General features: G+C 36.5%; 1 protein-coding gene across 6 annotated transcripts in view; it reads right to left on the bottom strand.

Moving 5' to 3' along the window:
* PHKB (phosphorylase kinase regulatory subunit beta) overlaps positions 1-13,640 on the bottom strand; it is a 265,144-nt gene that overhangs the window by 75,071 nt on the left and 176,433 nt on the right. For all 6 annotated transcript variants that reach the window (XM_060651934.3, XM_060651933.3, XM_060651937.3 and 3 more), the window contains one exon: positions 11,788-11,882. In XM_060651934.3, the coding sequence (XP_060507917.1) occupies positions 11,788-11,882 (95 nt within the window). The remainder of the gene's footprint in view (positions 1-11,787; positions 11,883-13,640) is intronic.

Here is a 13,640-nt window from a genome sequence, read left to right as displayed (position 1 = left end):
TATTAATTCCTTTACACCACTACGAAAATCATTGCTTCCAAATGCCTGACACCTCTTCCTCCTTTCCTTCTTCAGTTAACACCTTCATTTTGGTTCTGCTACTTGACAAAAGTGTGACCTTGGAAAAACACTAACCCTCTCTAAGACTCACATTATCTATCTATAAAACTGGTATGATAATATTTATTTCAAAACTATTGAAATAACACATAATACATATAAAATTATTTGAACAGTGCTTATAAACAGTAGGAGCACAAAGAATAGTGATTATTTTCATTTCTCTCACTTCCTTTCTCTTGCCCTGTCAAAACCAAACTACAGTGATAGAAGACCAAGAAGAATATGATGTATCCTCTATTCTGAGGACCACTGCCAGACAGGAAGGCATGTAAATCAACAACTATAATAGTGTGGCAAGTGTTGTAATATGGAGTATGAAAAGGACCATAGGAAAGCAGGCTTAATGGCATAGTTTCCAAACCCATAAGACCTGTTTCCAGGGAGTAATTTATGGGATGACTGGATAATATGGTCTTTTGTATAATTTATCTTTTCCAAATCAAATGTGGCAGAGGAAAGCAAGGTAAGTGAAGCAGACAAGGTCACTCTATTTATAAGAATAAAGGACAGACTAACAGTTTGGGGTAAATTATTTTCTTTCAAATGTTTCTTTATCAGACAATTTGAATAATTTTCACATTTAATTTGCTTGGTTTGCATCTATTTGGGGCATCACAACTGCTTAATGAACATCTACTCTACTCAAATCCCAGTGTTAGACTCATCAACCAAGATGTGAAGCAGCAATAGAATGTAGATGGAGAAAAACATATTTAACAAAAATGAGATAAGACTGAAGCATAGGAGGTGAAGTCTAGGCTTCTGGTTCTAGACAGCAAAAGTGAGAATTCTCATTCCTCCTCACCTCACAGAAATGACCATATAGATATTTAAAATGAACATAAAAGACTTAAATTACAGCAATGAATAGAAAAAAGAAAGAGGGCCATCAAATAAGATACTTCACATTTCTAGTACAAAAGATGGCCAGTGGAAGTGTATTAATGAATAAAGCAGAGCAGAGAAAGTGTATATAACCTAAATATACCACCATACCACCAGCCACCAGTATCACCAAATGCTACCACAGCTGTGGGAGCTGACCCACAAATAGAGGGGCTGCAGAGGGACAGGTACAACGGAGGGCAGATAGGAGAAGTGGGACATGACACAGAACTAATACAAGGCCACAGGAACCAGCTCCATGTCCCTCACAGGAAACCACAGTCAGCAAAAAATCAGGGTTCTCTCTTAATAAACTAAATAAACTGGCTATGGTAAGGTAATGCTTCTAGTGTAAGCAATACCTTCCTTAAAGTAAAGTCCTTTACATTCTTGCATTTAGCAAAGGTGGTGAGGGTCTAGTTTGCTCCCCACCAGATTCTTGAGAGACAAAGCTCCCAATCACATCTTCCTCACCTCTTGTTGAGGTGGTGGGGGGAGGAGACTACTTAATATACTGAGAATAGCCAGACTATCATACAATATGTAATTAGATAAATGAAGATCATCGGGTTTGTGACAAAATAAATAGCAGGAAAAAAGAGAAACACCACATTAATGAAACACAAAAATAACCTTGGACATTATGCTTAGTGAAATAAACCAGACACAGGCAAATATTGTACTATTCCTCATATCTTATATGATGTGCCAAGAATAGGTAAATTCATAGAGACAGAAAGTAGGATAGAGATTACCAGGGACTAGAGGGAGGGGAGAAGGGGGAATCATCATTTAAAGGTCACAGAGTTTTGTTAGGGATGATGAGAAAGTTTTGAATACAGATAGCAGTGATGGTTACACAACACTGAAATGTATTCAATGCCACTAAACTGTACAATTATTAATGGTTAAAATGAGAAATATTAGGTAATGTATATTGCAACACAGTAATAAAAGAGACTTTAAAAGTCAGTTTGGAAATTGAACAAATGGCACTATGACGACTGAATATCCACATGCAAAGAATGAAACTGGATGCCTACCTCACATGGCATACAAAAATTAACTCAAAACGTATCAGAGACCTAAATGTAAGAGCTAAACCAATAAAATTCTTAGAAGAAAACAGACATAAATCTTTTTTTTTAACGTTTATTTTTGAGAGAGAGAGTTGAGAGCAGGGGAGGGGCAGCAAGAGAGATGGGAAAAGAGGATCTGCTCAGACAGCAGTGAGCCTGATGGGAGGCTTTTTTTTTTTTTTTTTTTTTTTTTTGTGAACATAGGCATAAATCTTGATGACCCTGGATTAGGTGATGGTTTCTTAGATATGATACCAGAAGCAAAAACAAAAAAACAAAACAAAACAAAAAAACAAAAAACAGATATATGAAATGAAAAACTTCTGTGCTTCAAATGACACAATCAAGAAATTAGACTGCTAGTCTATGGAATGGGAGAAAATATTTGCAAATCATATAAGGGACTCATATCTAGAATAAAGAACATTTAAACAGAATAATAAAAAGACAAATAACCTAAGTTAAGAATGACCATAGTATCTTAAGAGCCATTTCTCCAAAGAAGATATATATACAAATTCCCAAAAAAAACCACATGAATAGATGCTCAACAACATTAGTAACTAGATGAATTCACCAGATAAATAGGTAAATAAAATGCGGTACACCCATATAATGGAATATTATTCAACCATAAAAAGGAATGAAGTACAGACACATGCTACAACATTGAAGAACTTTGGAAACATAATGTGAAGTGAAAAAAGCCAGGGACACAATACCACATATTACATGAAGCCACTTATATATCTCCAGAATAGGAAAATCCATACAGACAGAAAGTAGATTAGTAGTTGCCTAAGGTTGGTGTAGAGAGAGAGAGAGACAGAGAGAGAGAGAGAGAGGAAAGTTGAGGAAAGTGGAGAATGACTATTAAAGGCTACAGAGTTTCCTTTGGGGATAATGAAAATGTGTAAAATTAATCAAGGTGAATATACTAAGGTCCACTGAATTATGCACTTTAAATTGGTGAATTGGATAGTATTAATTATATCTCAATAAAGCTTTAACTAAAAAAATAAATGCTCAGTAAATTATAGTCATTATTGTTTTAAAAAATTACTCTGGAGGAAAAAAAGATGATTCAAGGAATAGAAGAAATCTTAACTCTGATTACTACTCCTAGATAGACTTATGAAGACAGATTATCTACTAAAAGAAAGGGAGGTGGGAACATGATGGCCTAGACACAATTTTCCCTCCTGCTCTTAATACAACTATTTACCCTACAAGTAATTCGATAGATAATGATTAAAGGACTCTGGGAGCTGGGAAGAAGACAGACTGAACTGGCTAAGAACTTCAGGACTTGAGGCAATGCGGTCAGACTCCTGAGATCCCACATATGCTGGGCTAAGCACCACAGAGGCCTGAGGCCTAAAACAACCAACAGGTATAAACAAAAAATAAATAAATAAATAAACGCAAGAACAATAAAAGTCTAATTGTTCTGGCTACAGGACTCAGAAATAGGAAGCACAACAGAGACTGAGTTGGGAGATCCAACCCTAGCTCCTCAACTGAGCTCCGAACCAGTTAGTTGGCCAATTTACTCTGTAAATTGGGCTTCCATGGGCAGTCCAATTCACCTGCAGTAGCAGTAGCAAAGCTCTGAGAGCCATCTCAAAACCCACTGCACAACCAGCGCACCAGCAGACAGTCTGATCTGCCTGCAGCAGCAGCTTCACAGCAGTGACAAGCCTACTCAACCCCTGTTCCACATCTGGGGAACCAGTAAGTAGGCTGATCCACCCACATCAGCTGAGCTTGGTGTCTCCTAGTCTTCAACTCAGTGGCCAGGGAGAAATGGCATATTACCTATAAAACACAAATCTAAAGGATGTATCAACTGTAACTAGGAGGCCAAAGAAAGCACAATAATTCTCAGTGCTAAAAGAAAACAACTGTCAAACAAAAATTCTGGGTCTATCCTTTAGGAATGACGGGGAAATAAAGACATTGTCAGACAAAAGAAAACTAAGAATTATGTTGCTAGCAGACCTGCTCATAAATAATGTCTAACAAACAGCTATTAGGGGCACCTGTGTGGCTTAGTTGGTTGAGCATCTGACTTTGGTTCAGGTCATGATCTCACAGTTTTTGAGTTCAAGCCCCACAGTGGACTCATTGCTATCAGCGCAGAGCCCACTTCAGATCCTCTTTCCCCCTCTCTCTGCCCCTCCCCTGCTTGCGCTTTCTCACAAAGAAATAAAACATTAAAAAAATAAAATAAAAAATTAAAATAAAAAATTTTAAAAAGCTATTAAACAGAAAGAAAATAATAACAGAAAAAGGCTAAGACATTCAGAAAGGAAACAACAGTTGAATGGTAAAAGTTGAGATAAGCACAATAGACTTTTACCTCAGGAATATCTTCAATCAAATTTTATGGTTGAAGCAAAACTTTTGACACAATCTGATATGCTGCTCAATAAACACAGAGGAAATACTTTAAAAAGTAAAAAAAAAAAGGAAAGAAAACTAAATGGAAGTAAGGTTTCTACACTCAAACAAAAATATTGACATTAGTAGGACTTTCGATAACTATGTATATGGTAATTCCTGGAAGAACCACTAAGAAAATTTAAGAAATCAATATACTAAAAGTAATTATAAATAAATCAAAATGGAATTCTAAAAAAAAGTTCAACTACCCACAAGATGTCCTTCAATGAGTGAATGGTTGAACAGTGGTATGGTCACACTGTGACATACTACTCAGCAATACACAGGACCAACTTGATATATTGCAACAGCTTGGACTTATCTCTTTGGAGTGAAGAAAGCCAATCTAAAAGGTTATATACCATACAGTTCCATTTATATAACATTATGAAATGACAAAACTATAAAATGGAGAACAGATTAGTGATTGCCTAGGGTTAAGGAGGGCAGTGAGGGAGTGGGTGCGGTTATAAAAGGGTAACACAAGGAAGTCTTAGGATGATAAGGTAATGGTACATTTTAGTACCATTGATTCTGGTGGTGGTTACACAAAGTTACATATATAATGAAAATGGATATAGCTATATACACACAAATACGAATGAGTGTACATATATAACAAAATGTGAATAAGCTCTATGAATTGTATCAATGTTAATTTCTGGTTTTCATGTTGCACTACAGTTATATAAGATGTTAACATTGTGGAACCGTAATGAAGGATTCACAGGCCCTCTCTGGACATTTCTTTGCAATTTCTTGTGGATCTACACTTACTTCAAAATTAAAAGTTAAAAACATTTATTAAATTAACACCTCAAAATTTTTTGATTCTCTAAATTTTGAATAATTGTGGCAATAATTTTAAACAAAAAACAAGGAATCTATGAAATAATAATCAGAGAACAAAGATGAGCTATTAGAAATTTTAAAAAGACTTTGAAAAAAATTCAACAGAACAGCTGGAACAAAAAGTTGAGGAAGAGTCTCTGAAAAAAAAAAAAAAATCCAAAAACCAAACCAAACAAAAACCCAAAGAAATAGAAACCATTTGGATAAAAGGGAAGAGATTCAGGGGACCACTCCTATAGGACTAGGATCTGACTAATAAAAGAGCCCTAACAGAAAAAAAATAGAAAAAGTAAAGAAATAATTTAAGAAAATCTCCCACAGCTGAATAAAGTCACAAATTGAAAGGGCCCAAGTGCGAAGCAGAACAAATCCCCATTTAACACACAGAAAAACAGGTTCCCATGAAACACCAAAAATAAAGACAAGTTTCCAAAAGGATATGATGCCAAAAATGTAGTTTTATTACAATGTTTAGGGTAACAAAGGTGATACATAAAATAACTAAAAATAACTAGTAAATATTAGGAGAGTAAGATGGAAAGGAGGTTGAGGTATGCAAATGACCTTTCAAAACAAAGAAACAACAGACACTGTGCAATGGTAAAATATCAAGCAAAAAGAGTTACAAATACATTATTCAGAAGTTTGGAGACAGAGGTGAAAATAGATATGGTTCTTAAATAAATGTTTTTCTGGAGATAAAGAAGTGGCAGAATGCCTGATATTCCCAATACAATGTTATGCAATTGCACTGTAATCTCAACTGCATTATTTCACTTTTCAAAATATGCATTTATACAATTTTTATACATATTCAAAAAAAAAGGCACTGTCTGGGGCTTGGATTTTAAGGATTCTGACTGAAAAGAGGCCATTTTCAGTTGGGATGAAGGTTGCACTGAGTGTAGAGGCCTAGAAGTGGGTGAACCCTGGGTGTTATATTAGATCAGCAAGTCTGCTGAGACTGTAGAACAGGAAGGTTGGGAGAAATTTGGAGAAACTTCAAGATACAGGTGAAAAACAAGGTATTGAGTGCTGTGTAGGGCCTCAAATGTCAAGATATGGAGTTTATACTATATCCTGAGGAGAGTAGGAAGTCACGGAAGGTTTTATGCAGGAATCCACTAATAGACACAGGTGTTATAAGATCATGTGTTCTCAAGCACAGAGAATAAACAGAGAGACTGGAGACAGAGAGAGATTATAAAAACCATGCCACTGAGTAGTAATGAAGTCTAAGCAATACATGGCAGTGGGGATGAATAAGAAGAGACCAATATGAATGATACTGTGGAGGCAGAGACAATGTAAGAACCATCTGGACAGAAGAGCTACTGGCATGAGAAGGGACTACTGAAGGCAATGTCCTTATCCAAGACAATGACCATGGAAAGAATGGCAGATTTGAAGAGAGAAGATAACACATTTGACATTAGAAATATTGTGTTTTTGCTCATCATCACTTATCAGGGAAATGCAAATCAAAACTACAATGAGATACCACCTCATACCTGTCAGAATGGCTAAAATCAAAAACACAAGAAACAAGAGGTGTTGGGGAGGATGTGGAGAAAAAGGAACACTCATGTTCTGTTGGTGGGATTGAAACTGGTATAGCCACAGTTTGGAGGTTCCTCAAAAAGTTAATAGAACTACCTTATGATCCAGCAATCACACTACTGGGTAGTTACCCCAAAATACAAAAACACTAATTCAAAGGGATACATACATCCCTATAAAGCAGCATTATTTACAATAGCCAAATTATGGAAGCAGCCCAAGTGTCCACTGACTGATGAATGGATAAAGAAGATGTGTTATATATACACACAATGGAATATTATCTAGCAATAAAAAAGACATGGATGGAGCTAGAGAGTATAATGCTAAGTGAAATAAGTTAGACAAACACAAATACCATATTATTTCACTCATATGTGGAATATAAGAAACAAAAAAACAAGCAAAGGAAAAAAAAATGAGAGCAAGAGAGAGAGTAAAAGCAAGAAAGAGACTCTTAACTGTAGAGAACAATCTGATGGTTACCAGAGTGGGGGGGGGGATGGGTTAAATTGGTGATGGATATTAATGAGGGCACTTGTGATGAATACGGGGTGTTGTATGGAAGTGTTGAATCACTATATTGTACACCTGAAACTAATATAACATTGTATGTTAACTAACTAGAATTAAAACCTTAAAAAAGTTAATTCATAAAAAAAGAAATGTGTTTCATTAAAAAAATTTTTTTTAATGTTTATTTTTGACAGAGAGAGAGAGAGAGACAGAGCATGAGCAGGGGAGGGGCAGAGAGAGAGGGAGGCCCAGAATCTGAAGCAGGCTCCAGGCTCTGAGCTGTCAGCACTGAGCCCGACACGGGGCTCGAACTCACAGACCACGAGACCATGACCTGAGCCAAAGTCAGACGCTCAACTGACTGAGCCACCCAGGCGCCCCTAAATGTGTTTCATTTTTAAACGACCTCATTGATATACGATTGCAATCCAAAAAGGTGTATATATTTAATGTATACAACTGGATGAGAAGAAACAAGTATACATCAAGAAATACTGGGTTTTAAATACTAGATCTGTGTGGAGAGATGATCATTAAGTAGTTGGAAATTCAAGGTTACATATTAGGAATCTAAATTAGATTCTAATTAGATCTAATTACAGATCTAAAATTAGAGACATCTGCATGAGAAGTCCACTATTTCCCATGACACACCTTCCTCCCACACATACCTGCAAGCACACTCAATCAAGTTAAACATTGACTACCTTCTATATAACAGGTGTTATGATATTATGATGATACTGAAGCTACAAAAATAAATTAAACATGGTCTCTGACCTGTGGGAACTTACATACTAAGATCTCCAAAAGGTGGGGTTTTGGGGGAGGGGCTGTCAAAAGCTCACAATACTATCAAGCATATATGCTATTGTTTACAATGCTTTTCTTTCTACTCCTCTAAACTTGCTTATAAAAGGGGATTTGTTTTATTCTCTAAGTAACAGCAAAAGAAAACAGCAATTTCTGACTAGTAAGCAAGTAGTGGGGAGGGTCATCCCAGATGATACCATGTTTTTCCAACCCAGGTTTCTGTTTTTAAGTTTATTTATTTTGAGAGAGAGAGTGAGAGCAGAGAAGGGGCAGAGAGACAGGGAGAGAGAGAGATTCCGAACCAGGCTCTGCACTGACAGTGCAGAGTCCGACACAGGGCTTGAACCCACAGACCATGAAATCATGACCTGAGCCAAAATCAAGACTAAGATGCTTAACCAATGGAGTCATCCAGGTGCCTTTCCAACCCCAGTCTTAAACACAGGTAGAAAAGTACTTCTCTTTCATGAAATTACTTTGCTATTATGGTATTTCTACAAAAATCAACAGCTCTCAATTTAGTCCTCAATGTTTCAGGTTTGTAATTTGCCAAAAGCCCTATGTATACTTGAAGGAGTAGACAATTCTACAGTTCTGGCACACTCCCTGCTTACTGGATTCTGGAAACTTCCTTCTGCCATAAACTTTCTGTGAAGGAATGAGTTGATTCAGTAGTCCTGGGCTGTTCAAACTCTGAACATTCCCAAGAAAACTATATTTGAAAGCTGGCTTCTTGGAATGTCCTGTCGGAGAAGAGTGTTTTTGCATGCTTAATTATGGCACTGGGCCATCCTGTTCCAGTTTGTCCAGATGGTTTATGCTAACAATGTGATTTATGGTGAACATCTGTTTTTTTTTTTTTTTCCTCTGGGGAGCTAGAGCTTGAATAGCCAAGGTCAAACCTGCAGGTTCTACATGCCTACATGACTGACCCTCAGTAAAAACTGGACAGTCAAGCTTAAGCAGTTGGTTGGCAACACTTTGCAACTTTTACACATTGTTGCTGGGTAACTGTGTCTCACATAACTCCACTGGGAATGAACACTGGGAAGCTTATGACTGGTTTCCTCAAGACTTGCCCTGTGTTCCTCTGCTGATTTTACCCTGTATCCTTTCACTGTAATAAACCATAAGTGTAAGTATCACAGCTTCTGAGTCCTGTGAGTTCATCTAGTGAATCACTGAGGCAAAGGATAAATGGGGACCCCTGATATATCTTCCTTCAAAGTCAGGGATTTCTCTCATTTTCAGAAATTGTCTGAACTCTACTACTCCCTCTCTAACTTTTTTCATCATTTGGCAGGGTTTGAAGCACCTGGTCAAAGTCTGACCTGGTCAATAATGACCAAGAGGTCTCTAACATCAACCTTCAAAGCAGAGGGCTATGTCTGACCTCTTTATTTCATCAGTCCATGCCATCCAGTCCCAGCAATGGACAAGGTCATGCCTGGTCTTGGCTACCCCTTAAATGGCTGAGAAAGTGGCAACGGCCCCTCACCATTTTATTTTATTAAAAAAAATTTTTTTTAATGTTTATTTTTGAGAGAGACAGAGAAAGCAGGAGAGGGAAAGGTCCAGAAAGAGGGAGACAGAGGATCTGAAGTAGGCTCTGTACAGTGAGCACAGAGTTTGATGCAGAGCTCAAACTCACAAACCATGAGATCATGACCTGAGCTGAAATCAAAGGTTGGTCACTTAACCAACTGAGCCACCCAGGTGCCCTGACACCTCACCATTTTATATATCACCAAGCTGCAACCAGGGTGGGGCATGATGGTTCCCAGCAATTTTCTGCTGTTAATCCTTGAAACATCTCCTTCTCAGGGACTGTACGCAATTCTGCACAGATGTGATCCCCATGAAGCTGCAGGAGAGAAGCCCTTGTCCTTACTCTATAGCAAGTCTTGTATGTAGGAATGTGGCTCCACCTGGGAGGCATGGCACAGATTATTTAGTAGCAACATTAGAAAATGTTTTCAATATAAGAAATAGAGTGAATTCTCCATAAAATCCACTCTCACTCACTTGTACTCTGATAAGCTTCCTTGAGTAAGAAAGAAAGAGTTGGAGGTATACTGTATGTCAAAAATTACACATAACCCACAGCCTTCATTATATGTATCAAGCATGAAATAGCTGTTCAAATTGTTGATTTTGTTAGCTATGTGATTTTATGCTCTCTAGCTCCTGTCCCCACAACTCAAATCTGTGACCTATTACTTTATTTTCTAAGAAAAGTCTTTGAGATTTCATTACCCTAGAGAAGTGGGTCATACATGTGAAATGCTATATAAATGATAAATACTAGTCTTCAAATGGCTCAGTCACAGCACTGTGTAATATGAAGTTAAATGTATTCTCTATTTTACCATTTCTTCAAGTGAAATTGTGTATCTCAAATCTGTACAGAATGTATACTTGTAGTGTACTGACATGAGTGGTAATGAGGCCAAATCCTCACCTTACACAGGAGTCAACAGGGCAGTGAAAAATTTCTAACACATATTAACAGAAGGATTTTATGTTCTTGAGAAAATCTTAACATTTATTTATAAGTCTCCCAAATAGCTTCTCACCTATAAACCATTCAGAGTAATTACATATTTTGTTGAAGAGCAGCAAAAGAATCAGAGAAATAGTGTGATAGAATCTAATGGACCTGGCTGGCTTTCTCATTCTCTCATTAAAACAAGCATTTATGTGTGTGTGTGTGTGTGTGTGTGTGTGTGTGTGTGTGTGTGTGTGTGTGTTATATGCATATGCATGTTTTTTTTTTTTAAATAAAAGGAGCATTTTTGATTTCATAAGCATATATTCCGGAAGTGCTGATGCTATTCTTGTTAAATAAATGTTAACTGCTTGGAATCCCAGGCACACACTCAGGTTCATTCCCTCTCTCCTCAGGCAGTTTCCATAATCTACAACATTTTCATTTTAACAGTCCTCATTACTGGTATCATTTAATACTTGAGGGTTTGCTCAAATCAACATCAATCTTGCTGATCCTGCAAACACTTATTTTGTTGACACAACACAGTCTGAATCCATAGCTACTAAATGTAAAAAAATTTAAATTATTCCTTCACCCAACATGTCACCAAGTACTAAGAACAACTCTGTCAGTTACTCAGTGCTGTCATAGAGACACAGCAATGGAGAAGACATTAAGCACAGGGCCTTTCATGGGACCCCACTTCCTTCAATAATAATGCCATCGCATCTGTCCCCTTGCCTACCCATACATAGTGCATCCTCCCAAAGACATTTATCACCTTAAACTCAACCACTGTGAAGATGAAAGTGTTTGCCTGGAAGACATCTTGTTGGACACATTTGACTCGTATTTATTCATTAACAAATAATCCTTTGCCACAAGTAAATCTTAAATAACCAGAAAAGAGAAAAGCCTTGCCTTCAAAAAAAGCAATAAAACCCATTCAGAATAAAATTTCTTTTAAAATTAACTTTTAAATGTCTTTAGATGAGTCTAAATTAAGGAAAAAAATATCTTTACTTGATTGGAAAACCTCATGCTCACGTTGCGTTGATTCTGTAGTGGGATATAGCGCTGGACAGGATCAATGTCTTTAGGACTGATTAATTTATCAGCTGAAAAAAAGAGAAGAGAAATGACATTATCAAAAATGCATCTACACACTTTATAAACCAACTAGACCTAATGACCTAATAGACACTTCATCCAACAAGACCAGAATGTATATACTCCTCGATGCACATAGAACATCTTCCATATATGAGGCCATATAGAACAATCCTCAATAAATTTAAAGAATTAAAATTCTATAAAGTATGATTTTGACCACAAAAGAATGAAATTAGAATTCAATAAACAGGAGAAGTTTTAGAAATTCACAAATATGTGGAAACTAAATAACACACCATAACTAATGTGTCAAAGAAGAAAACAAATGGGAAATAAGAAGATACTTCTAATACATGTTCTGATAAGATGATTGAAAATGAAGACAAAATATACCAAAATTTATGGATGTAACTAAAGCAATGCTAGGAAGAAAATCTGGAGCTGTAAATGCCCATATTAAACAAGGGAGAAAAATTTCAAATCCACAACCTATCTTTCCATCTTCAGACAGTGGATAAAACTGAGAAAACTAAATCAAAAGCAAGCAGAAGGAAGGAAATAATAAAGATTAGAGTGGAAATTAATGAAATAGAATGTAGAAAAACAAAAGAGAATAATAAATAAAACTAAAAGTAGATTCCTGAAAAACTCAAAAGCTGACAAACCTTTAGCTAGACTGACAAAGAAAAAAAGAAAAAAGACTCAAATTACTAAATCAGGAATGGAAATTAAGAATATCCTTAAGGATTACAAGAGAATACTATGAACAAATGTATGCCAATAATTTAGATAACCCTGATGGATATGAACAAATTCCTAGAAATATACACATTACAAAAAGACTAACTCAAAAAAGAATAGGAAATATGAACAGATTTACAAGTAACTGAAACCTTCTGGGGCAGGGGGCGGGGGGGGGGGGAAGGGGGTGGGGGTGGGGTGGTGAGAAGCAAAAGCCCAGGACCTGATGGCTTCATTGGTGAATTCTACCAAACAGTTAAAGAAGAAGTAAAACCAATCTATCACAAACGTTTCCAAAATAGTAGGGGAAATACTTCCCAACTCATTCTAAGAGGCCAGTATTACCCTAATAAAAAAATTATATTCACCACAAGAAAATTACAAATCCAAATCTCTTCTGAATATAGATAGAAAAATCTTCAACAACAAAAAAAATAGTAGCAAACTAAATCCATTAACATATAAAAAAGATTACACACAATGACGAAGTGGGATTTATCCCACAAGTGCAAGGATAACTTAACTTCCCCAAATCAATTATTGTAGTAATACAATATCAACAGAATAAAGGACAAAAAAAAAAAAAAAAAACAAAAAACCCTACAAAATCATCTCAGTAGACACAGAAAATACATTTGACAAAATGCAACATTCTTTCATGATAAAAAGCATTCAACAAACTAGGATAGAATGAAACTTCCTTGACCTGATAAAGGGAATCTATAGCTAACATCATATTCAAAGGTAAGACTGAATGCTTTGCCCCTAAGATCAGGAATAAGACAATGATGTCAACTCCTGTCACTTTTATTCAACAGTGTATTGGAGGTTACAGCCAGAAAAGTCAAGACAGGCAAGAAAAAAATAATAATAGTCATCCAGATTGAAAGGAAGAATCTAAAGTAACTAAGATAATGTGCTACTAGGGGCACCTAGGTGGCTCAGTTGGCTCAGTGACCTGACTCTTGATTTTAGCTCGGGTCATGATCTTGTGGCTGGTGAGACTGTGTTGGGCTCTGCAT

This window comes from Panthera onca, chromosome E2 (assembly GCF_046562875.1).
Source record: "Panthera onca isolate mPanOnc1 chromosome E2, mPanOnc1 haplotype 2, whole genome shotgun sequence".
Taxonomy (NCBI): Eukaryota; Metazoa; Chordata; class Mammalia; order Carnivora; family Felidae; genus Panthera; species Panthera onca.
The sequence above is the reverse complement of the archived record's forward strand: the minus strand, read 5'-3'. Positions and strand labels throughout refer to the sequence as shown.